The sequence below is a fragment of the Balaenoptera borealis genome, assembly GCF_965194805.1.
Source record: "Balaenoptera borealis genome assembly, chromosome: 11".
Classification (NCBI taxonomy): domain Eukaryota; kingdom Metazoa; phylum Chordata; class Mammalia; order Artiodactyla; family Balaenopteridae; genus Balaenoptera; species Balaenoptera borealis.
This window is the reverse complement of record NC_138868.1, coordinates 88545099-88569203: the sequence shown is the minus strand read 5'-3', so window position 1 is coordinate 88569203 and position 24105 is coordinate 88545099. Positions and strand designations below refer to the sequence as shown.

General features: G+C 50.0%; 3 protein-coding genes across 19 annotated transcripts in view; 1 reads left to right on the top strand and 2 right to left on the bottom strand.

The window, feature by feature from the left end:
- LOC309606481 (augurin-like) overlaps positions 1 to 11203 on the top strand; it is an 83999-nt gene extending 72796 nt beyond the window's left edge. The window contains exons 5-6 of one of the 2 annotated variants that reach the window (XM_082343645.1): positions 4498 to 4646; positions 10835 to 10944. In XM_082343645.1, coding sequence (XP_082199771.1) covers positions 4498 to 4597 — 100 coding nt within the window. In that variant the 3' untranslated portion in view covers positions 4598 to 4646; positions 10835 to 10944. Of the gene's footprint in view, positions 1 to 4497; positions 4647 to 8338; positions 8870 to 10834 lie in introns of those variants that run through there. The other variant, XM_082343646.1, reaches the window with a different exon arrangement.
- Positions 5474 to 23640, bottom strand: LOC309606444 (uncharacterized protein). Of its 16 annotated transcripts, none has more exons than XM_082343569.1 (6): positions 23108 to 23640; positions 22467 to 23024; positions 21560 to 21601; positions 18775 to 18960; positions 18418 to 18733; positions 5474 to 7475 (listed from the first exon to the last, which is right to left on the bottom strand). In XM_082343569.1, exon 6 carries the CDS (start codon positions 7253 to 7255, stop codon positions 6506 to 6508), a length of 750 nt encoding a protein of 249 aa, XP_082199695.1. In that variant the 5' UTR covers positions 7256 to 7475; positions 18418 to 18733; positions 18775 to 18960; positions 21560 to 21601; positions 22467 to 23024; positions 23108 to 23640; the 3' UTR covers positions 5474 to 6505. The 16 variants fall into 16 exon arrangements, 13 of the variants coding, with proteins under 13 accessions (XP_082199695.1, XP_082199691.1, XP_082199690.1 ...); XM_082343565.1 differs by lacking the exons at positions 21560 to 21601; positions 22467 to 23024; positions 23108 to 23640 and adding exons at positions 19644 to 19685; positions 20604 to 20686; positions 21912 to 21965 and having other exon boundaries at positions 18775 to 19601; XM_082343564.1 differs by lacking the exons at positions 21560 to 21601; positions 22467 to 23024; positions 23108 to 23640 and adding exons at positions 19644 to 19685; positions 20604 to 20776; positions 21879 to 21920 and having other exon boundaries at positions 18775 to 19601.
- Positions 5681 to 7576, bottom strand: LOC309606455 (uncharacterized protein). Its single transcript, XM_082343592.1, has 2 exons — positions 7560 to 7576; positions 5681 to 7057 (listed from the first exon to the last, which is right to left on the bottom strand). Exon 2 carries the CDS (start codon positions 6411 to 6413, stop codon positions 5796 to 5798), a length of 618 nt encoding a protein of 205 aa, XP_082199718.1. The 5' UTR covers positions 6414 to 7057; positions 7560 to 7576; the 3' UTR covers positions 5681 to 5795.
- Positions 23641 to 24105: the final 465 nt, after the last annotated feature.

The window sequence follows — 24105 nt, the reverse complement described above, 5'->3', positions numbered from 1 at the left end:
TTAAGCAGAGGAGCAGCAAATCCAACTTCTCATCTTCTGTAACTACTTCTCACCTCTTGGCTCAAGTACCCGAGGAGCAGTTTTTGTTTGGATCATCCTAGTATATACAACCTCCACAGCCTCTTGATAACCCCTTTTTATGCATATTCAGTCTGTCAATAATATGATGCAAAATTGTTACCCTGCTACACTTTCCTTTTTAGATATTAAACATTTTTTGACCAGATTAAGATTTTGTTATATCACATAGGCAAAGCTGGCAGATTACATTTAAAGCAAGATAAATAGCATGACATTTCTTATTTTAGTTAAATGAATTTTGCAATACCTAACTTAAAATACATTATCCTCAAATCTTGAGTTATAAAAATTCACACTAAACTCAAAAAAAAAAATCATGGTAATTTATGTTTCTGAAAATTTCACTATTGCCTCATGAGTTCGCTATATTTCATTTTATGACTTCAATGAATTTCATTGACACCTGCCTCCATTTAGAAACATTCCTTTGAGCAACTGCTTTATAATGGGAAAGTCATGACTGGATCATCTGTGTCCTCCTGCCACCTGCTTGTAGTTGAGAACACATATTTACATCTTTACTGGTCTTCAGGAAATGATTGTGTTGATAAATATTGTGAAATTAAATCCATTTGTAGAAAACAGAGATGACGTTATCAATGATTCATGTCTAGTCAATATTGAGAAGTTTCTTCCCCTTGTTTCTTATTAGAAGCTCTCAACTTTCATTTATTCATCCTGAGTTCTATGATGAAGAAAGATTCTTTATTTGCATGATTTCACTTGTGTTTCCCATGTGCTTTGGGCAAACATCTCTCTTCAGTCATGCCTTTCTCTTCCTCTGATACCTTATACTCCTCCTCAGAATAGCAATCCAAACAGCCAATTGTGTATGACCAGTGAGTTGAGGATATTTTGCTATTGTTGTATACAACAATGAACTTTTAAAACTGAATTTTTATTTCTTAACCCACTGCTTACACAAGTGAAGTTATGGTCACTTTGTGGTAAGTCAGCCCTAAGAAAAAGGAAAACTGACAAAGGAGTTTAAAAATGTAAGCTTGCCTATAAAATCTCACCATTTACCTCACTTCAATGCAAAGAGCTTCCCTGAGGCACAAATAAGTTGTCATTCCAATAACTCAGGCATAATGTATCCTAACCTTTTGAATTCTCAGGGGTTTGTTTAGACCTGACCATGAGCTTGAGACATTGTGGTTTGTATCTTAGCTTAGCAGAGAAAGCATGATTATTTTTAAGCTAATGCCTTTGTACAGTTCTAAACTAATTTAGTTCATTATGGTGAGAGGAGGTCAAATATAATAATCAGTCCTTATGGTTTCTGTGACCCATGTACTTTTCAAATGCCCGTTCCATTCACACCAGCTAGTGCGTTCCCTTCTACCAGTATGCATCCCACTTTTCCTCTCGGACAGTTTTCAAATTTGACTGCCACATGGTACCAGGGTGCTTGCTGTCTGTGCTCCTTCTAATATAAGGATAAAGTACTCCCTGCCTTTGCACAACAAGTAGTCTAGTACTAAAACCTGATGTTATTTTCTCTTTTCTCATTTCATTTATGGCATCGATTGGCACAAGTCAGGTCTTGTGGTTGGCAATCCCTGAGACTGGCATAGGGGTAGGATATTTATTAATATTTATTAAAGAATGTCCTTGGGATCAATACCCATGGAAGGAAGGGGAAGGAAACTGGATTGAGCAGAGGGAAAAGTTGAACTGCTATGATGAAGTCTTGATGACAAAGTCAGCACCACAGAGAGCTCTGAAACATAATGGTCTGTCGCTGTCAGAGTTCTCCCATGTTGAGCCAAAATAGCTGGGCCTTTATACTATACCTCCATCAGTTATTGGGTGTGGCCCGCCCAGGGAAGGGCATGCTCTTAGATAAAGTAGTAGTTCTCTGTAACTCAGATAATCCTAGAAAGGCTAAAATTAGAAGGCAGATATGATGGTGGGATGTTTGCTAAAGCAGTATGTATATTTTCAAACTTCATTGACTCTACCTGTTGAGAAATTGAATGAATAACTGTAAGATTTTGACCAAGTAAGACAAAATAATCAAGAATGTCATCTTGTGGCCCAAACTGCCACTTCTAGGCCAAAGTCACCTGGGCCCCCAAAATATTTGTACTGTGCTACAACCCACAGCTATTTTTTTCAGGTGCTTACATCTTAGATAAAGAGGACTCTTTTTCTGCATAGATACAAGCTCTACCATTTTGGCTTCATATAGGAATTTGTCTGAGGTTCTTAACCTGTCAATCCAGCTGGCATTAACTTCCTTCAGCTTAGAATTCTCTGCATTGGTCAGATTCAAGAAAAGATAGTATCCTTAGATGTTTGTAAAACATAAGGTACAACACAGTTATCCAGTATAATGATAATTATTATCAGGAGCATATAAAGCTCTGAGTCATAAGCATGATGTGATGCCTAGATCTGCCAGTTACTTATTCTGTGACCTTGAACCAAGCCATTTGACTTCAAACCATTTCAGAACACCCTATTTTGTTAACTCAGCATATTATTGTCTACTCACTCCTTTGTGAATATAAAATAGGAAAATGATGTAAGGGAACTTTGCCAGTGGTAAAACGTGACATAAATGCTGTATCTTCTTAGTTCTGAGCATGTGGCCCCCTCTCATATTTCGGTGTGCACATCCTAGCTTGCTTTTATTTTTTTAGAATGCACTGGGTGGTTGTTTTGTTTTGTTTAACGCTAACCTATCCTCTCCTTCTTCTTTTTTTTTTTTTTTGGCTTTTACTTCTATCCTAAAAATCTCTATCACCTACCTCTTAATGATGGATGACCCTGCTCTCTTTTCAGAACTGACATAGAGCCTTCGTTCTTCACCAGTCTACACTAGGTGCTAATCTAGGACCCATTGCTTCTTCACGGACAACATTTCCTGGGTCCACAGCATATGTATTTATTATTATTTAAGTTCAAGATCCTCAACATCTACAAGAGGTTAGAAAATGGGTTAATTTTAAAAAATTACCTATACACAAAACTACTCAGTATTCAAGTTGTTATGTCACTAATGCATCTGCAATATTAATATACAAATAAAGCCAGAAATGGAACATGAATAAAAGAATGATTATTAGAGATTTCCTGTTCTTTTTTGCCAATTTACTTTGCGATTGTAAAATTATTTCTACTTTCTGATTCTTTAATCTTAGCCTCGTTCTGTTTTGGGATCAGAGCCTTTTTGCTTTCTTCTGGGATTGGTGGCATGCAAAGAAAGGTAGGCTGCCCAGAGATGAAACTAGACTGACACAGACATGCTAGTTGGCTAAAGACTTCAGCCTCTTGAAAGTGTGATTCTTTCTAGACACATACATTTTAAATTAGCAAAATTATGGAAGTGGAGAGTTGAATAAAACAGGTTGATTTGTTTGTACCCCATCGTCTTTGACCAGAGAGCAGAGGTGAGGAAATGGACACAGATAGGAAAGTTTTAATAGTGAGAAATGACAGTGTTATAAGCAGGGACAGTATGGAGAACCGGGGGGAGGAGGGTCTTCAATGGAGAGCACTTGCCCATGAGGACAAGTCAGTACACCTACAAAAGAGTCCATAAAATATTTTGACTAAAAAAAGGAATGAGAAAGAAGTAGAGGGATCTAAAGACAATTTCTATGCCATATCTAGATTGAGATTCTTTTGATGTCCTAATTCATCAGTTTAATTTTGAAATAAGATGATTCTTTAGTGTCATTTTTGTTGATCATTTTCAATTGAAATACAGTTGAAGTACAACATTATGTTAGTTTCAGATGTACGATGTAGTGATTCGACAATTAAATACATTATGAAATGGTCATCACTATAAGTCTAATAACCCTCTGTCCCCATACAAAATTATTACAATAACATTGACCATATTTCTTGTGCTGTATTTTATATCCCCTGACTTATTTGTTTTAAACTGGAAGTTTGTACCTCTGAATCTCCTTCACCTATTTCACCCAATCCCCCACCCACCTCCCCTCTGGCAACCACCTATTTGCTCTCTCAATCCGTGAGTCTGTTTTTGTTTTGTTTGTTCATTTGTTTTGTTCTGTTTTGTTTTAGATTCCACATATAAGTGAGATAATCATGGTATTGGTCTTTCTCTGTCTGACTTATTTCACTTAGCATGATAGCCTCTAGATCCATCTATCTTGCCCCAAATGGCATGATTTCATTTTTTCATGGCTGAGTAATATTCCAGTGTGTGTGTGTGTGTGCGTGTGTGTGTGTGTGTGTGTGTATGTGTACATCTTTATTAATTCATCTGTTGATGGAAACTTAGGTTGCTTCCATATCTTGGCTATTGTAAATAATGCTGCAATGGATATAGGGGTGTACCTATCTTTTCAAATTGGTGTTTTTCTTTTCTTCGGGTAAATACCCAAAAGTGAATTTTCTGGGTCATATGGTGGTACTATTGCCTTATTGTTCCAGGAAGTCGCCGGCGAAGTCGGGCCGGGTCCGCGGGTTGCGCACAGCCCCTCCCGCTCCTCCCGCTCCTCCCGCTCCTCTCGCTCCTCCCGCTCCAGCCTGAGGACAACCGGCAGCTGCCAGCACAGCGACTGGCAGCGGACTAGCGGCGGGTGCGTGTCTCTGTAAGGGGCCGGGCCTGTGCTGCAGAGGGGAGGGCGGGGTAAGCGTCGCTCCCCATGTGAGTGTGTGGGGGAGAGACCCAGCTAGCAAGCAACGCGGGCCGCCCCTGCTGCCGCCGCCGCCGCCTTCGGACCAGCGGCCTCCTGCCCTCCCCTCCCTCCCGTCGCCCTACCGCGGGGAGGAGGCTCACGTCGCCGTCTCCAGCCGCTCCCGATGAAGCAGCTGCCGCCGCAGCCGCCTCCGAACATGGGGGATTTCTACGACCCCGAGCACCCGACCCCTGAGTATCAGCTCAGCGGCTTCCCGCTGCCCTCGGCCGCCTCCTCCGTGCCCCCTCTTACCTCCACAGTGACAGGGTCCACCTCCTCCGTGCCCCCTCTTACCTCCACAGGGACAGGGTCCCCCTCCTCCGTGCCCCCTCTTACCTCCACAGTGACAGGGTCCACCTCCTCCGTGGCCCCTCTTACCTCAACAGGGACAGGGTCCACCTCCCCCGGGCCCCCTCTTACCTCCACAGGGACAGGGTCCACCTCCTCCGTGCCCCCTCTTACCTCCACAGTGACAGGGTCCACCTCCTCCAAGCCCCCTCTTCCCTCCACAATGACTGGGTCCACCTCCTCCCTGCCCCCTCTGACCTACAAAATGACTGGGTCCACCTCCTCGATGCCCCCTCTTACCTCCACAGTGACAGGGTCCAACGACTCGCTGCCCCCTCTTACCTCCACAGTGACAGGGTCCACCTCCTCCAAGCCCCCTCTTCCCTCCACAATGACTGGGTCCACCTCCTCCCTGCCCCCTCTGACCTACAAAATGACTGGGTCCACCTCCTCGATGCCCCCTCTTACCTCCACAGTGACAGGGTCCAACGACTCGCTGCCCCCTCTTACCTCCACAGTGACAGGGTCCACCTCCTCCGTGCCCCCTCTTACCTCCACAATGACAGGGTCCACCTCCTCCGTGGCCCCTCTTACCTCAACAGGGACAGGGTCCACCTCCCCCAGGCCCCCTCTTACCTCCACAGGGATAGGGTCCACCTCCTCCGTGCCCCCTCTTACCTCCACAGTGACAGGGTCCACCTCCTCCAAGCCCCCTCTTCCCTCCACAATGACTGGGTCCACCTCCTCCCTGCCCCCTCTGACCTACAAAATGACTGGGTCCACCTCCTCGATGCCCCCTCTTACCTCCACAGTGACAGGGTCCAACGACTCGCTGCCCCCTCTTACCTCCACAGTGACAGGGTCCACCTCCTCCGTGCCCCCTCTTACCTCCACAGTGACAGGGTCCACCTCCTCCGTGGCCCCTCTTACCTCAACAGGGACAGGGTCCACCTCCCCCGGGCCCCCTCTTACCTCCACAGGGACAGGGTCCACCTCCTCCGTGCCGCCTCTTACCTCCACAGTGACAGGGTCCACCTCCTCCGTGCCCCCTCTTACCTCCACAGGGACAGGGTCCACCTCCTCCGTGCCCCCTCTTACCTCCACAGTGACAGGGTCCACCTCCTCCGTGCCCCGTCTTACCTCCACAGTGACACGGTCCACCTCCTCAGTGTCCCCTTTAACTCCACAGTGACAGGGTCCACCTTCTCCGTGCCCCCTCTTACCTCCACAGTGACAGGGTCCAACTCCTCCGTGCCCCCTCTTACCTCCACAGTGACAGGGTCCACCTCCTCGCTGCCCCCTCTTACCTCCACAGTGACAGGGTCCACCTCCTCCCTGCCCCCCTCTTACCTCCACAATGACAGGGTCCACCTCCTCCATGCCCCCTCTTCCCTCCACAATGACTGGGTCCACCTCCTCCCTGCCCCCTCTTACCTACAAAATGACTGGGTCCACCTCCTCCATGTCCCCTCTTACCTCCACAGTGACAGGGTCCACCTCCTCCCTGCCCCCCTCTTACCTCCACAATGACTGGGTCCACCTCCTCCCTGCCCCCCTCTTACCTCCACAATGACTGGGTCCACCTCCTCCCTGCCCCCTCTTACCTCCACAGTGACAGGGTCCACCTCCTCCGTGCCTCCTCTTACCTCCACAGTGACAGGGTCCACCTCCTCCGTGCCTCCTCTTACCTCCACAGTGTCGGGGTCCACCTCCTCCGTGCCCCCTCTTACCTCCACAGTGACAGGGTCCAACTCCTCCGTGCCCCCTCTTACCTCCACAGTGACAGGGTCCAACTCCTCCGTGCCCCCTCTTACCTCCACAGTGACAGGGTCCAACTCCTCCGTGCCCCCTCTTACCTCCACAGTGACAGGGTCCAACTCCTCCGTGCCCCCTCTTACCTCCACAGTGACAGGGTCCAACTCCTCCGTGCCCCCTCTTACCTCCACAGTGACAGGGTCCACCTCCTCCATGCCCCCTCTTCCCTCCACAATGACTGGGTCCACCTCCTCCCTGCCCCCTCTTACCTCCACAGTGACGGGGTCCACCTCCTCCGTGCCCCCTCTTACCTCCACAGTGACGGGGTCCACCTCCTCCGTGCCCCCTCTTACCTCCACAGTGTCGGGGTCCACCTCCTCCGTGCCCCCTCTTACCTCCACAGTGACGGGGTCCAACTCCTCCGTGCCCCCTCTTACCTCCACAGTGACAGGGTCCACCTCCTCCATGCCCCCTCTTACCTCCACAGTGACGGGGTCCACCTCCTCCGTGCCCCCTCTTACCTCCACAGTGACAGGGTCCACCTCCTCGCTTCCCCCTCTTACTTCCACAATGACAGGGTCCACCTCCTCGCTGCCCCCCTCTGACCCCCCATAACAGGTTCTACCTCCTCCCTGCTCCCCTCTGACCTCCCATAACTGAGTCCACCGCCTCCCTTCCCTCTCTTACCTCCATTATGACTGGGTCCACCTCCTCCAAGTTCCGTCTTCCGTCCACAATGACAGTGTCCACCTCCTCCGTTACCCCTCTTACCTACAAAATGACTGGGTCCACCTCCTCCCTGCCCCCTCTTACCTCCACTGTGACAGGGTCCACCTCCTCCGTGCCCCCTATTACCTCCACAGTAACAGGGTCCACCTAGTGCGTGCCCCCTCATACCTCCAAAATGACAGGGTCCACTTCCTCTTTGCCCCCCTCTGACCCCCCAAAGCAGGGTACACCTCTTCCCTTCCCCCTATTACTTCCACAATGACAGGGTCCACCTCCTCGCTGCCCCCCTCTGACTACCCATAACTGAGTCCACCTACTCCCTTCCCTCTCTTACCTCCATTATGACTGGGTCAACCGCCTCCATGCCCCCTCTTACCTCCACAATGACAGGGTCCACCTCCTGCCTGCCCCCCTCTTACCTTCACAATGACAGGGTCCACCTCCTCCAAGCCCCCTCTTCCCTCCACAATGACTGGGTCCACCTCTTCCCTGCCCCCTCTGACCTACAAAATGACTGGGTCCACCTCTTCGATGCCCCCTCTTACCTCCACAGTGACAGGGTCCACCTCCTCCGTGCCCCTTCATACCTCTACAATGACAGGGTCCACCTCCTCGCTGCCCCCCTCTGACCCCCCATAACAGGGTCTACCTCCTCCTTGCCCCCCTCTTACCTCCCATACTGGGTCCACCTCCTCCCTTCCCTCTCTTACCTCCATTATGAAAGGGTCCACCTCCTCCGTGCCCCCTCTTACCTCCACTATGACAGGGTCCACCTCCTCCCTGCCCCCTCTTACCTCCATTATGACTCGGTCAACCGCCTCCCTGCCCCCTGTTACCTCCATGATGACACGGTCCACCTCCTCCCTGCCCCCTCTTACCGCCAATATGACAAGGTAAGAGTATTAGCTAGAATTTTCCATCCCAGTGTGCCCAGATGGGAATCTCTCCCATCAGGTTTTGGAAGCAGAGTTCCAGAGACTTCCCCGCCCAAAATGGCTGGGACTTAAATTCATCGATAGCCTGGTGTTCTTAGGGACTCTTTTAATGTATCTGGTCAGTTTTGCCTGGGTGTCTTTAAAAATAACTCACCACCTCCCAAAACATTGTCAACTTTGCCTCCCCAAAAATGTCAGAAACAGCAAGATCGATGCAAAGACCCATGAGGATAATGGAGAGAGATGCAAAGCGTCTTTTAAAGAGAGACGGGTCTTTGCAGATGCTCCTGGGAAAATTTGTCAATGCATCTGCAGGAAGTACGGTTCGGTTCATGTGTCCAGGTAGCGTGAATGGACATATTCACCAAATTAAGGAAAAAGACTGCTTATCATCACCGACTCCCAGCCGGGGACCAGGTACAGGTCAGCCAGCGGCGGAGTTAAGGGGTGAGATTCCACTGGCCCGGAGCGAGTCTGCAGGGTGATGGGCAGGGCTGTGCTGAGTGAGGCCTGATGTGGAGAGCACAGCTCACTGCCCCAGCCAGGGAGTGGACGGAGGGTGGCATCTTCCAGGGGGGAACTGGAAGGGTTTTTCCAAACGGGCTCATGGCTCATATTGTGAATGGAGGGTGTATACAAAATACTGCAAGAGGCGAACAAAAGTAAACTCTTCCGAAACATCATTGTTAATGGCTGCATAGCACGCAGTCCTGTAGCTGTATAATGTCCTTCCCAGTCCTAACGTTGGCTATACCAGTTGTTCCCTAATTATCCTTTTGCTACTCAAATATAATTTTCTTGCTGTGCAAATCACTAAGCACCTATAGCCAAACTGTGCCAGGCACGGGTCTCATACTTATATGAATTACCTAACATTCACAACAACCCAAAAGGCAGGTACTGTTATTTGCATCTTCCTGTGTAGTTTTCTCCTTACTTAGTATCATTTTGTCCAGTGGAGTTACTGGGCCAAAAGATAGAATCACACGTCACGGTCGTTAAATACCAGCAAATTTCATCTTCCCATAAGTCATGCGTGAGAGCCCCACTATTCTCAAATCTTCAGCAGCATCTGGTATTGCCATTGAACAACTTTTAAAACAAATAAATTTACTTCTTTGATAGATGAAAATGCCATATCATATTTTAGTAATTTGCATTTCCTTGATTATCTGTATTTGCAGTTCAAGAAAATGGGTGTTAAGAGTTTGACATGGGGAAATGGCTAAAATAATGACTGGTGACAAAACCAGAATAAAAATGGGGATCAAGTAAGGGTATAATAACTAAATATGATGCATAGAAGAGACTAGAAGGAAATGCATCCAAATGTCAGTAGTGGTTGCCTTTGGCAATGGAAATCTCTCCCTTTTTCTTTGTCTCCCTCTCACATACACATTTGTTAAATGTGTCCGCATTATTTCTGTATTCATAAAATATTTTACAAATTGTTTGGAAAAAAAGTATGTTAAGCCAAAACCTCAAACAAGATTATAAAATGAGAAAAACCAAGGAACGAGACTACTTCACTATGGGAAAAACTGCAGTATTGTGAGACAAGCAAGCTGTTTCCTTTTCAAGGCAGGGACTGGGGGAGGGTCAGAGGAGTCTGGAGCCCCAGGCCGAGTGAGTAGACGGGGATGAGGGTTGAATCGCGCCCACGTAGTAAGCGTTTGTGGCCTGAATTACTGCATCCAGGCCTGTCTGAGCAACACGACAGGTGTGAGAGTGTCACCACCAGACGTGTCCAAATTCCCTGCCCCGAGGCTGCAATGTGGTTTCATGCACCACGTTCGCGAAGCCCGGGCGGGCCGGGGAGGGGGTCAGTGTCTGCCACATCAGATGCCCAGCGCCTGGGGACAGGCCCAGCTGTTACTGTATTGGGCAGGTGTCCATTTTCTTTACTGAAAAAGAGAAAACTGTTGAAGTCTGGGGTATATTTAGAACTCACAGACAGACGTGTTCAAGGGTAGGGGTGTGTACTCCTTTGGGGGAAAAAGCTTTCAGCAGTGTTCTCCAGCTGGTTAGTATTGACCTCTGGCCCAGGGATGCTGTAGCCAGGAGTTATTCTTTTTAAAAAACGATGATTTATTGTTTTCTATTGAAGTAGAGTTGATTTACAATGTTATGTTAGTTTCAGGTGTACAGCAAAGTGATTCGGTTATACATATATTCTTTTTCAGATTCTTCTCCCTTATAAGTTATTACAAGATATGGAATATAATTCCTCCCTGTGCTGTACAGTAGGTCCTTGTGGCAGGAGTTATTCTTAGGAGGGGTTGTTCCTCGTTGAAGAAAGATCCCAGAGAAACAGCGTCAGTAAGATGTTCTCTGGGAAACGGTGTCCTTACGTTCATCCCCTCTCATCCTCTTTTCCTGCAGAAATTTGAGGATGACATCACCTATGGGCTAAACAGAGGTCGGAATGGGCACGACTACTACGATTACCACCAGCGCCACCACGATGAGGATGCTGCGATCGGTCCCTGGAGCCCCGACGGCTTCAGGCACGGAGCCAGCGTCAACTACGACGACTACTGACCGTCACTCAGGCGGGCTCGGGGCCGCAGGCTCCGCACGATGCCCGGGCTGTGTCTGCTGCGCCTGTTCTCGGTTCATCCTTCCTACCCGCTTTCTGTGGCCACAAAGGAAGAGTTAAAGCAAAGAACGTAAATGCCTTTCGAGGTTTCATGCAAGTACCTAACAATGCATTTCATTTAAAAATAGAAATAAAAACATTTTGTTAACACATCTCAGAGTTCACTTGGATGAAACTTGAGCTGGCGAGAGTTTTCCTTCCCTGCATGTTTCTGAGGTTGAAGCAACTTCTCAGAGGCACCTCCCCTCTGCTATCTGAAGTGTTACCTCTCCAAGAATTCCCACCACCCCAGACCATGGGACCGAGCAGGGGTCTTCAATGTATTAGAATTCAGTCCACACTAAATGCCAAATTAAGAAGAAAAACGCAAGAAAATTTAGCTGGAAATTAATTTAAGGTCACAGAACACGGTTTGGGGGATTAAGCATCCACATGGGTTTGCAGATTTGCTGTTCCACATCCCGAGCCAGAGGTGGACCTGTTTAATATTGTCAGGCAGGAAGAAAAGGGTAATAGAAAAAACACGGAAGTTTGGTTGATTTCAGAGCCTCACTTGTCTTAAAAAATTAAACCTTGTCTAATGAGTTCAAGAAAGATTTACGAATATACATTGCATCATGTTTAAACAATCTGAGTGAATGAAAGAGAAAAGTGTCCTGGGGGTGGGTAGAGGGAGGGGAGGAGAGTGGGGGGGAGGTGACACCTGCAGAGGGGAGGGGCCCTCAGAATGGCTCTTGAACTCGTGTGGGTCACAGACCCTCTGACAGCCTGATGGAAGCTTTCTCAGAAAAATGATACGTGATTTTGCATATAGTCTCTGAAACACATCCTCATTCACAAGCTGCAGATGATAAACCCCTGGGTTTGGTGGGAAGTTCCTACCAGCATCAGGAGACCAGTGTTTGTGGACAATCCTTTGGAATCCTTACAACTTTTAAAACTTTGTGGTAAAATGTACACAACATAAAATCCATCATTTTAAGCAGTTTTAGACGCATAGTTCAGTGGCATTAAGTACATTCACCTTGTTGTACAACCGTCCCACCCTCTACGTCCAGAATCATTTAATCTTCCCCAAACTGAAACTCTGTCTCCATTAAACGCTCACTCCCCATCCCCTCCCCCAGCCCCTGGTACGCACCATCCACTTCCTGTCTCGGTGAATTTGACTCCTCTGGGGATCTCATATAAGTGGAATCAGACACACAGTATTTGTCCTTTGGTGACTGGCTTATGTCACTGAGCATAATGTCCTCAAGGTTCATCCATGTTATAGCAGGTGTCAGAAGTTCCTCCCTTTTTAAGGCTGAATAATATTCTATTTTGTGTGTAGCCCACGTTTTGTTTATCCATCATCCATCAGCGGACACTGGGTTGCCTCCACCTCCTGGCTGTTGTGAGTAATGCTGTGGACACGGGTCTGTAAACATCTCTTCATGTCCCCACGTTCAGTTCTTTTGGGGATATACCCAGAAGTGGAATTATTAGGTCAGATGGTAACTCTGTTTAATTTTTCGGGGGATCACCACACATGTTTTCCACATCAGTTGTACTACTCTACATTTTGATATAACATAGAGTTGTAAGAGGGAAGAACATTTTGTATTCTCTTACAAGTTAATCACTAAAGGGATGTTGCCGATAAGCTTAAATTCCACACAATGGCCCATCTCGGACCCTTGCCTCCGAGAGATGAAGGTAAATGAGCATTCAGCTCAAACACCTGTGTTTAGCTCCCAAGAAACCTCCTGAGCAGGCCCACCTGTGAATGACTGCAGGAGGGAGAAATGAACCCCTCCCCTCCGGAGGCTGACGGGAACCAGGAAGTGCTTGGCTTTCGTCCCGCCCCTTGTGGTATAAAAGGAGCCTGACTGCTGCCGCAGGCAAGACGGCTCCTGGGGGCACGAGCCCACCGTCTTCTGGGTTTGGGGGCTCTCCGAAGGAGGCCGTTATTCTTTGCCCAGCAACTCGTCTCCTGATTATTGGCCTGTCCTGTGGCGAGCAGTGAGAGCTTGGGTAACAGGGTTCCATGAAAACTTTCGTTTCTTTTTCTTCACTCCTCTGGGGCAGCCGCAAACCCCAGTGCAGCGTTGAGGGGGAGGCGGGGTGGGCGTGATGGAAAGGACGTCTTCACTCTATTCCTCATCTTAAATGTTGCCGTGCTTCTCCATAAAGTATGTGTGCTGGGTGTTCTTGGTCGACGTCTTTTGTCAAGTTAAGGAAATGACTATTCTTTTAAAAATATGCTAAGAAAAACTTTAAATGTCATATATGGATGCTGAATTCTAGTTTCTTTATCTGTTGAGATAACATATCCTTTTAAATCTGTTAATTAACAACAGTTCTAGTAATACATTTTCATATTCATCAGTCTCATTCCTGGAATAAAAAGTCACTTGATCATGATTTGTTTTTTCAGTGTTGGATCTGGTTGGATCATATTTGTTGAGAATTTTTGCATCCGTGTCCATGAGGAAGATTGGGCTGTAGTTTTCTTTCCCGTTCCGTTTTTGTCAGTTTGGTTGTCCGGCTTATGCTGGTTTCTTAAAATGAATTGTTTATTATTTCTTCATGTAAGAATGGAATTATCTGTTTCCTGAATGTTTGGGAGCATTCTGATAAAGCCATTTGCATGTGGTGTTTTCTTCATGGTAAAATTTTTGACCATTGCATGCATTTCTTTTACAGGTAGAGGATTATTCTGGCTTCGTTTCTCTCCTTGAATCTGTTTTGCTAAATTCTATCTTTCTCAGTAGTCATCAATTATATGAAAATTTGAAGGGTGTTGAGAGTTGGTCTCAGGATCTTATCTTTTTTTCTCAGTAACATCTGTGGTTATGGTTTTTTTCACTCCATTTCATTTGGGCCTTTAGAAAAAATGAATCTTGTCTTTTCAAACATGTAGTTTTTGCCTTGTTGATGTGCTTCTCTATTTCACAAATTTCTGTTCTCTTAATTTCCTTCCTTCTGCACCTGTGGGTCTTTGATTTCCGTTAGATCGTAGCTCAATTTTGAGCCTTATTTTTTTCAAAGGCCAATTCTTACTATTCTAAGTTTCCTTTCAAGAATTGCATCCCATGAGTTTGATGTGAAAAGTTAGATGATGAATTTGTCTAATTTCAATTATAATTTCTCCTTTGACCCTTGAGCCGATTACAAGTGTTATGAAATTTCCAAGTGAATGAATTTTTCTAATGATCTTACTGGCTTTGTTTTCTAACTTAATTGCATTGCGGTTTTTAAAAAATGTAGTCTGATCATAATTCTTTGAGGTATACCAAGGTCAGCTTTACATCCGAGCGTGTGCCAAACCAGCACGTGTTCATGTGTGCCTGAAAGGAATGTGTCTTTTCCAGACGTCAGATGCAGTCAAGTGCATTAGCTCAAGCCCGATAGTGACACTGTTCACATCTTCTATTTTCTTACTAATTTTCTTGGTTCCTTTGATCTACCGATTACTGATAAGTGTGTTAAAATCTACTATGACAATGGATTGGACAAGTTTTTCCTCTAATTCTGTCAGTCTGGCTTCGCATGAGGCTATACACAAATTCACATGGGACACACATCTAGAATCGATACATTTTCCCAGTGAATGGAATCACTTATTGTTCTGCAGCAAATTTCCTTATTTCTAATGATGCTTTTTGCCTGAATTCTCCTTTGCTATTAATATGACTATAGTTTGCCTCCTGTTGGTTACTAATTGCCTGGTCTGTCTTTTCCATAGTTGGGCCTTTTATCTTTCTGCGTGCTTTAGGTGTGTTTTTTGCAAAGAGTACATAGCTGAAATTTGTTTTGTTTTTAAAATAGGGTATAACTCTTAAGGTCTGAACAGGAGAATTTAGTCCACGTACATGTATTGAGATTTATGATTTGGTTTCTTTTTTTTTTTTAAGATTTTTTTTTTTTTTGATGTGGACCATTTTTAAAGTGTTTATGGAATTTGCTACAATATTGCTTATGTTTTATGTTTTGGCTTTTTGGCCATGCCAAAAGATCCCATGCGGGATCTTAGTTTCCTGGCCAGGGATTGAACCTGCACGCACTGCATTGGAAGGCAAAGTCTCAACCACTGGACCTCCAGGGAAGTCCTTTGTGATTTGGTTTTATCTCTAACATCATATTTTGAATTTTGACTTGTCCCATTTTACGTGTTCCTCTCCCCCTTTTCCTCTTCTCTTGCCTTCATTTGGACTGTTTGTTTTCCTTCACTTATTCTTTTCCCTTCACTTCTTTTGAAGGTTACACTGGGTCTGTTCTATTAGTGTTTGCCCATTTAATCCATATTTAACAAGTTACCAGTAATCAATAGCCATAGTCTTCTCCTGGACAATACAAGGACCCCAAAATACTTTATTCTGCAACCTCCCCTCCCAATTTATAACCTACAGTAACTTGGCATTTTAAATCTAGTCTGCTTTATTTCCCCATAAGTTACCGTTGTTTCATTTATAGTTGCTGGTTTGATTAGGTGTCACAAAGCCGCTTGGTTCACTATTTCTCCTTCAGACTCAGGCCACACATCTGAGCTCATTTTCCTTTGGCTTTAATTCCATCCTCCAGAATCCATTTAGTGAGGGTCCTTTGATGGTAAACTCCCAAGTTTCACACTTTCCCTTGTTTTACTCGCTATAGAATTCTTGCTTGAGTTAATCAGCACTTTGAAGATACTATCATAGAGCCTTGTGGTTTCCACTGTGGATGTGAAGGCTTTCATTATAACCTGTCTTTCCTGTGGGGAGGGGACACCGTCCTCTCCAGCTGTCTTTTATAACAGACCCACCTTTGTTACTTATATCTGTGTCTATATATTTATACTGCTTGGGGTTTTGTGGGCTTCTTAATCTGAGGGTTGGTGTCTTTCAACAACTTTGGAAAATTCTATTTCTTTGAATGTTACTTCTTCCCCACCCTATTATTTCTTGAACTTTATTCAGGTGTATAAATGTCACTATTTTCCCTTTTTCAAATGTGCTTAGTTATGTCTTGTTATCTGTTCAGATTTTCAAGTTTCCCTTTCATTTCCTTAAAGGTATTAAACTTTATTTCCACCATCTGAAGTCGTTGCGGCTCTATTTCTAGCTGCCACCCGTTGCTTCTCACTCATGGTGTCTCGCCTCCTTGATGTCATGTAATTTCTAACCGTGATGTACTCATTTTCCTTGGAGCTGTTTTTTGTTTTTTTAAAATTTATTTATTTATTTTTATTTTTGGCTGTGTTGGGTCTTCGTTGCTGCACGCAACGTTAAGCCTGAGTTAAGTTGGATTCTTCCAGCCAGCACTTGGATTTCTTGTTGCTAGTGGCCTAAAGTTCAGGGGCCAGGGCTGGGGGGTGGGCGTCTACCAAACAGGGATCCCTCGTGGTCCCTGTTCTCCTGGTGCCCTCTCCCCACGCACCCATCCACTCCCACCCAAAGCATCCTAAGTGCCCTTGGCACTGTGATGGGTTAATTTGTCACTTCCCCTCATCAAGGTGGAGCCTTTTGGGGGCTCAGTCTGATAGGGGGCATCTGACCCGGGCTTTGTCTCCTATTCTGATGCCAGGCAGCCTTCGGAGAAGCACAGGCTCTACAGGATTCTGCAGAATCCTCCAGGCAAAGTCTGCTTTCGCTTCATTTTGGGATTCTGCAGATTCCTTGCTTTCGTATCATCTAAGGGATGCATTTTAAACAGATTTTTAAAACTCACATTCAGCAGCTCATCTACTCCCACTGGAGCATTGAGGACTCAGGTTATCTATCTAATCTGCCCCCGCTACTAGAGGCTCCCCTTTGATCATTGATTGAAAATCATACGGTCTTTACCATTTTTGTGTGTCTAGGAAATCTCTTCTAAGAATAATGCTTTTTAATACAGAAAATACACAAGATTACAAATGAAAGCAGCTATATTGAAAAAGATATCAACACTTTATTTTTTATTTATTTAAGGCATCCAAAGCATCTTCTTTGGGAAAATTATCAATCACACAGGTGATTGTGTGACAGACGTTTCTCCAGCTGGACGGTGAACCGAGGATGCGGATCACCACAGTCTGTGCCATGAAGTCCTCAGCGCCTCACACAGAGCCTGTCGGACCAACCGCTCTAGAAAGTGTGCGGGGTGGAGCCTGACGTCACCCGGAAAGAAACAGGGGACGTAGTCTCACGTTTCCATGTGGGGACAATGGACAGAGGGGTAGAAAGTCACCTCCTACACACAACGTGAGTTAGGAACAAAAGGGGAACTAGAGCTCAGATTAGGCGGTCCTTCCCACACCCCTTAATCGGCCACCCTCCCCAGGACGATCACCACCTTCTTAGCTTATCCATGGCCCCTGACCCCCACAAGACAGGGTCCACCTCCTCCCTGCCCCCTCTTACCTCCACTATCACAGGGTTCAACTCCTCCGTGCCCCCTCTTACCTCCACAGTGACAGGGTCCACCTCCTCGCTGCCCCCTCTTACCTCCACAGTGAGAGGGTCCACCTCCTCCTTGCCCCCTCTTACCTCCACAATGAAAGAGTCCACCTCTTCCGTGCCCCTTCATACCTCTAAAATGACAGGGTCCACCTCCTCTTTGCCCCCCTCTGACCCCCCATTATACGGGTGCACCTCCTCCCTTCCCCCTCTTACTTCCACAATGACACGGTCCACCTCCTCGCTGCCCCCCTCTGACTCCCCATAACAGGGTCTACCTCCTCCCTGCCCCCCTCTTACCCCTCATAACAGGAACCACCTCTTCCCTGCTCCCTCTTACCTAAACAGTGACAGGGTCCACCTCCTCCGTGCCCCCTCTTACCTCCTCAATGACAGGGTCCACCTCCTCCGTGCCCCCTCTTACCTCCACAGTGTCAGGGTCCACTTCCTCCGTGCCCCCTCTTAACTCCACAGTGACAGGGTCCACCTCCTCCGTGCCCCCTCTTACCTCCACAGTGACAGGGTCCACCTCCTCCGTGCCCCCTCTTACCTCCACAGTGACAGGGTCCGCTTCCTCTTTGCCCCCGTCTGACCCACCATAACAGGGTCCACCTCCTCCCTTCCCCCTCTTACTTCCACAATAACAGGGTCCACCTCCTCACTGCCCCCCTCTGACGCCCCATAACAGGGTCCATCTCCTCCCTTCCCCCACTTACCTCCACAATGACAGGGTCAACCTCCTCCCTGCCCCCCTCTGGCCACTATAACAGGGTCTACCTCCTCCCTGCCCCCCTCTGACCTCCCATAACAGGGTCCACCTCCTCCCTTCCCCCTCTCACCTCCATTATGACAGGATCCACCTCCTCCGTGCCCCCTCTTACCTCCACAGTGACAGGGTCCATCTCCTCCGTGCCCCCTCTTACCTCCACAGTGACACGGTCCACCTCCTCCGTGCCCCCTCTTACCTCCACAGTGACAAGGTCCACCTCCTCCGTGCCCGCTCTTACCTCCACAGTGACAGGGTCCACCTCCTCCCTTCCCCCTCTTACTTCCACAATGACAGGGTCCACCTCCTGCCTGCCCCCCTCTTACCTTCACAATGACAGGGTCCACCTCCTCCAAGCCCCCTCTTCCCTCCACAATGACTGGGTCCACCTCTTCCCTGCCCCCTCTTACCTACAAAATGACTGGGTCCACCTCCTCGCTGCCCCCTCTTACCTCGACAGTGACAGGGTCCACCTCCTCCGTGCCCCCTCTTACCTCCACAATGACAGAGTCCACCTCCTCCGTGCCCCTTCATACCTCTACAATACAGGGTCCACATCCTCTTTGCCCCCCTCTCACCCCCCATAACAGGGTCCACCTCCTCCCTTCCCCCTCTTACTTCCACAATGACACGGTCCACCTCCTCGCTGCCCCCCTCTGACCCCCCATAACAGGGTCTACCTCCTCGCTGCCCCCCTCTGACCTCCCATAACTGGGTCCACCTCCTCCCTTCCCTCTCTTACCTCCATTAGGAAAGGGTCCACCTCCTCCGTGCGCCTTCTTGCATCCACTATGACATAGTCCACCTCCTCGCTGCCCCACTCAAACCCCCTTTAATAGGGTACACATCCTCGCTGCCCCGCTCAGACCCCCCATAACAGGGTCCACCCACTCCGTGCCCCGTCTTACCTCCACACTGACAGGGTCCACCTCCTCCGTGCCGCCGCTTACCTCCACTATAACAGGGTCCACCTCCTCCGTGCCCCTTCTTACCTCCACTCTGACAGAGTTCACCTCCTCGCTGCCACCCTCTGACCCCCATAAAGGGTACACCTCCTCGCTGCCCCCCTCTGACCCCCCATAACAGGGTCCACCTCCTCCCTTCCCCCTCTTACCTCCACAATGACAGGGTCCACCTCCTCGCTGACCCCCTCTGACCCCCCTAACAGGCTCCACCCCCTCCCTGCCCCCCTTTGACCCCCCCATAACAGGGTCTACCTCCTACCTGCCCTCCTCTTACCTCCCATAACAGGGTCCACCTCCTCCCTTCCCTGTCTTACCTCCATTATGACAGGGTCCACCTACTCCGTGCCCCTTCTTACCTCCACTATGACTGAGTCCACCTCCTCGCTGCCCCCCTCTGACCCCCTGTAACACGGTACACCTCCTCGCTGCCCCCCCTCTGACCCCCCATAACAGGGTCCACCTCCTCCCTTCCCCCTCTTACCTCCACAATCACAGGGTCCACCTCCTCGCTGCCCCCTCCTACCTCTACAATGACAGGGTCCACCTCCTCCGTGCCCCATCTTACCTCCACAATGACAGAGTCCACTTCCTAGCTGCCCCCCTCTGACCCCCCATAAAAGAGTCCACCTCCTTCCTTCCCCCTCTTACCTCCACATTGACATGGTCCACTTCCTAGCTGGCCCCCTCTGACCCCCCATAATAGGGTACACCTCCTCGCTGCCCCCCTCTTACCCCTAATAACAGGGTCCACCTCCTCGCTGCCCCCTTCTGACCCCCCATAACAGGGTCCACGTACTCCGTGCCCCCTCTTACCTCCACAGTGACAGGGTCCGCCTCCTCCGTGCCCCCTCTTACCTCCACAGTGACAGGGTCCACCTCCTCCGTGCCCCCTCTTACCTCCACAGTGACAGGGTCCACCTCCTCCGTGCCCCCGCTTACCTCCACAGTGACAGGGTCCACCTACTCCGTGCCCCCTCTTACCTCCACAGTGATAGGGCCCCCACCTCCTCCGTGCCCCCTCTTACCTCCACAGTGACAGGATCCACCTCCCCCCTGCCCCCTCTTACCTCCACAGTGACAGGGTCCGCCTCCTCCGTGCCCCCTCTTACCTCCACTATGACGTGGTCCGCCTCCTCCGTGCCCCCTCTTCCCTCCACAATGACTGGGTCCACCTCCTCCCTGCACCATTTTACCTCCAAAATGACAGGGTCCACCTCCTCCCTGCCCCCCTCTTACCTCCACAATGACATTGTCCACCTCCTCCAAGTCCCCTCTTCCCTCCTCAATAACTGGGTCCACCTCCTCCCTGCCCCCTCTTACCTACAAAATGACTGGGTCCACCTCCTCCCTTCCCCCTCTTCCACAATGACAGGGTCCACCTCCTCGCTGCCCCCCTCTGACCCCCCATAACAGGATCTACCTCCTCCCTGCCCCCCTCTGACCTCCCATAACTCAGTCCACCTCCTCCCTTCCCTCTCTTACCTCCATTATGACAGGGTCCACCTCCTCCATGCCGCTTCTTACCTCCACTATGACATAGTCCACCTCCTCGCTGCCCCCCTCTAATCCCCCTTAACAGGGTACACCTCCTCGCTGCCCCACTCTGAACCGCCATAACAGGGTCCACCCACTCCGTGCCCCCTGTTACCTCCACACTGACAGGGTCCACCTCCTCCGTGCCGACTCTTACCTCCACTGTAACAGGGTTCACCTCCTCCGTGCCCCTTCTTTTTTTATTTTTTTTTTAATTTTATAGCTACTTTATTTATTTATTTATTATTTATTTTTGGCTGTGTTGGGTCTTCAGTTCGTGCGAGGGCTTTCCCTAGTTGCGGCAAGCGGGGGCCACTCTTCATCGCGGTGCGGGGACCGCTCTTCATCGCAGTGCGCGGGCCTTTCACTATCGCGGCCCCTCCCGTTGCGTGGCACAGGCTCCAGACGCGCAGGCTCACTAGTTGTGGCTCACGGGCCCAGCTGCTCCGCGGCATGTGGGATCTTCCCAGACCAGGGCTCGAACCCGTGTCCCCTGCATTAGCAGGCAGACTCTCAACCACTGCGCCACCAGGGAAGCCCCCGTGCCCCTTCTTACCTCCACTATGACAGAGTCCACCTCCTCGCTGCCCCCCTCTGACCCCCCAAACAGGGTCCACCTCCTCGCTGACCCCTCTGACCCCCCATAACAGGGTCCACCTCCTCCCTTCCCCCTCTTACCTCCACAATGACAGGGTCCACCTCCTCGCTGCCCCCCTCTGACCCCCCATAACAGTGTTCACCCCCTCCCTGCCCCCCTCTGACCCCACATAACAGGGTCTACCTCCTCCCTGCCCTCCTCTGACCTCCCATAATAGAGTCCACCTCCTCCCTTCCCACCTTTACCTCCATTATGACAGGGTCCACCTCCTCCGTGCCCCTTCTTACCTCCACTATGACAGAGTCCACCTCCTCGCTGCCCTTCTCTGACCCCCCGTAACAGGGTACACCTCCTCACAGCCCCCCTCTGAACCCCATAACAGGGTCCACCTACTCTCTGCCCCCCTCTGACCCTCCATAACAGTGACCACCTACTCCGTGCCCCCTCTTACCTCCACAATGAGAGGGTCCACCTCCTCCGTGCCCCCTCTTACTTCCACAATGACAGGGTCCACCTCCTCCGTGCCCCTTCTTACCACGACTATGACATAGTCCACCTCCTCACTGCCCCCCTCTAACCCCCCTTAACAGGGTACACCTCCTCGCTACCCCCCTCTGACCCCACATGACAGGTTCCACCTCCTCGCTGCCCCCCCGACCCCCCATAACAGGATTTACCTTCTCCCTGCCCTTCTCTGACATTCCATAAGCGGGTCCACCTCCTCCCTTTCCCCTCTTACCTCTACAATCACAGGGTCCACCTCCTCGCTGCCCCCTCTTACCTCTACAATGACAGGGTCCACCTCCTTTTGCCCCCCTCTGACCCCCCATAACAGGGTCCACCTCCTCCCTTTCCCCTCTTACCTCCATTATGACAAGGTCCACCTCCTCCGTGCCCCTTCTTACCTCCACTATGACAGAGTCCACCCCCTCGCTGCCCCCCTCTGACCCCCCGTAACTGGGTCCACCGCCTCGCTGCCCCCCTCTGACCCCCCATAACAGGGTCCACCCACTCTGTGCCCCCTCTTACCCCTCATAACAGGGTCCACCTCCTCGCTGCCCCCCTCTGACCCCCCATAACAGGGTCCACGTACTCCGTGCCCCCTCTTACCTCCACAGTGACAGAGTCCACCTCCTCCGTGCGCCCTCTTACCTCCACAGTGACAGGGTCTACCTCCTCCGTGCCCCCTCTTACCTCCACAGTGACAGGGTCCACCTCCTCCGTGCCCTCTCTTACCTCCACAATGACAGGGTTCACCGCCTCGCTGCCCCCCTCTGACACCCCATAACAGGGTCCACCCCCTCCCTGCCCCCCTCTGACCCCACATAAAAGGGTCTACCTCCTCCATGCCCTCCTCTCACCTCCCATAACAGGGTCCACCTCCTGCTTTCCCCCTCTTACCTCCATTATTACAGGGTCCACCTCCTCCGTGCCCCTTCTTACCTCCACTATGACAGAGTCCACCCCCTCGCTGCCCCCCTCTGACCCCCCGTAACAGGGTACACCTCCTCGCTGCCCCCCTCTGACCCCCCATAACAGGGTCCACCTCCTCGCTGCCCCCCTCTGACCCCCCATAACAGTGTCCACCTCCTCCCTGCCCCCCTCTGGCCACTATAACAGGGTCTACCTCCTCCCTGCCCCCCTCTGACCTCCCATAACAGGGTCCACCTCCTTCCTTCCCCCTCTTACCTCCATTATGACAGGGTCCACCTCCTCCGTGCCCCTTCTTACCTCCACTATGATAGAGTCCACCTCCTCGCTGCCCCCCTCTGACCCCCGATAACAGGGTCCACCTCCTTGCTGCCCCCCTCAGACCCCCCTTAACAGGGTCTACCTCCTCCCTGCCCTCCTCTGACCTCCCATAACAGGGTCCACCTACTCCCTTCCCCCTCTTACCTCCATTATGAGAGGGTCCACCTCCTCCGTGCCCCTTCTTACCTCCACTATGATAGAGTCCACCTCCTCGCTGCCCCCCTCTGACCCCCGATAACAGGGTCCACCTCCTCGCTGCCCCCCTCTGACCCCCCATAACAGGGTCCACCTCCTCGCTGCCCCCCTCTGACCCCCCATAACAGGGTCCACCTCCTCCCTTCCCCCTCTTACCTCTACAATCAGAGGGTCCACCTCCTCGCTGCCCCCTCTTACCTCTACAATGACAGGGTCCACCTCCTTTTGCCCCCCTCTGACCCCCCATAACAGGGTCCACCTCCTCCGTGCCCCCTCTTACCTCCACAGTGACAGGGTCCACCTCCTCCGTGCCCCCTCTTACCTCCACAGTGACAGGGTCGCCCTCCTCCTTGCCACCTCTTACCTCCACTATGACAGAGTCCACCTCCTCGCTGCCCCCCTCTGACCCCCCATACCAGGGTCCACCTACTCCGTGCCCCCTCTTACCTCCACTATGACAGGGTCCACCTCTTCCATGCCCCCTCTTTGCCAGGGTACGCCGTGAATCCCCGGGCTCGGGTGGAAGCCTGGCCCGTCGCCTGGCCTACCGGCCACGGCGGCTCCGACAGGAAGGGCCTAGGGTGCTTCTCTTGGTTTTGATTTTTTTTCTCCTGGAACTCGATCCTGGCCTGGTAGTGCTTCCGGCTTCATTCTGCACCTTTGGCATTTCGGTTTTGTAATGGTGGCGAGGTTTGAGTGGCCCCAGTGTTGAGGTGACACTGGGTTTGTTTTACCGCCTGGAGGTGAAAGCGTCCGCAGCGGCATACGTTCTCTACTAGATTATGAGATTTGCACACTTTCAGACACTCTACTTCCTTGGTAGCAGCAACCTCTTACCCTGAAC

Excerpts from the sequence above, each read along its gene's own strand:
- LOC309606444 (XM_082343569.1), bottom strand. The coding sequence starts at position 7,255 with ATGGAGGAGGTGGACCCTGTCACTGTGGAGGTAAGAGGGGGCACGGAG.
- LOC309606455 (XM_082343592.1), bottom strand. The coding sequence starts at position 6,413 with ATGGAGGAGGTGGACCCTGTCATTGTGGAGGTAAGAGGGGGGCAGGGA.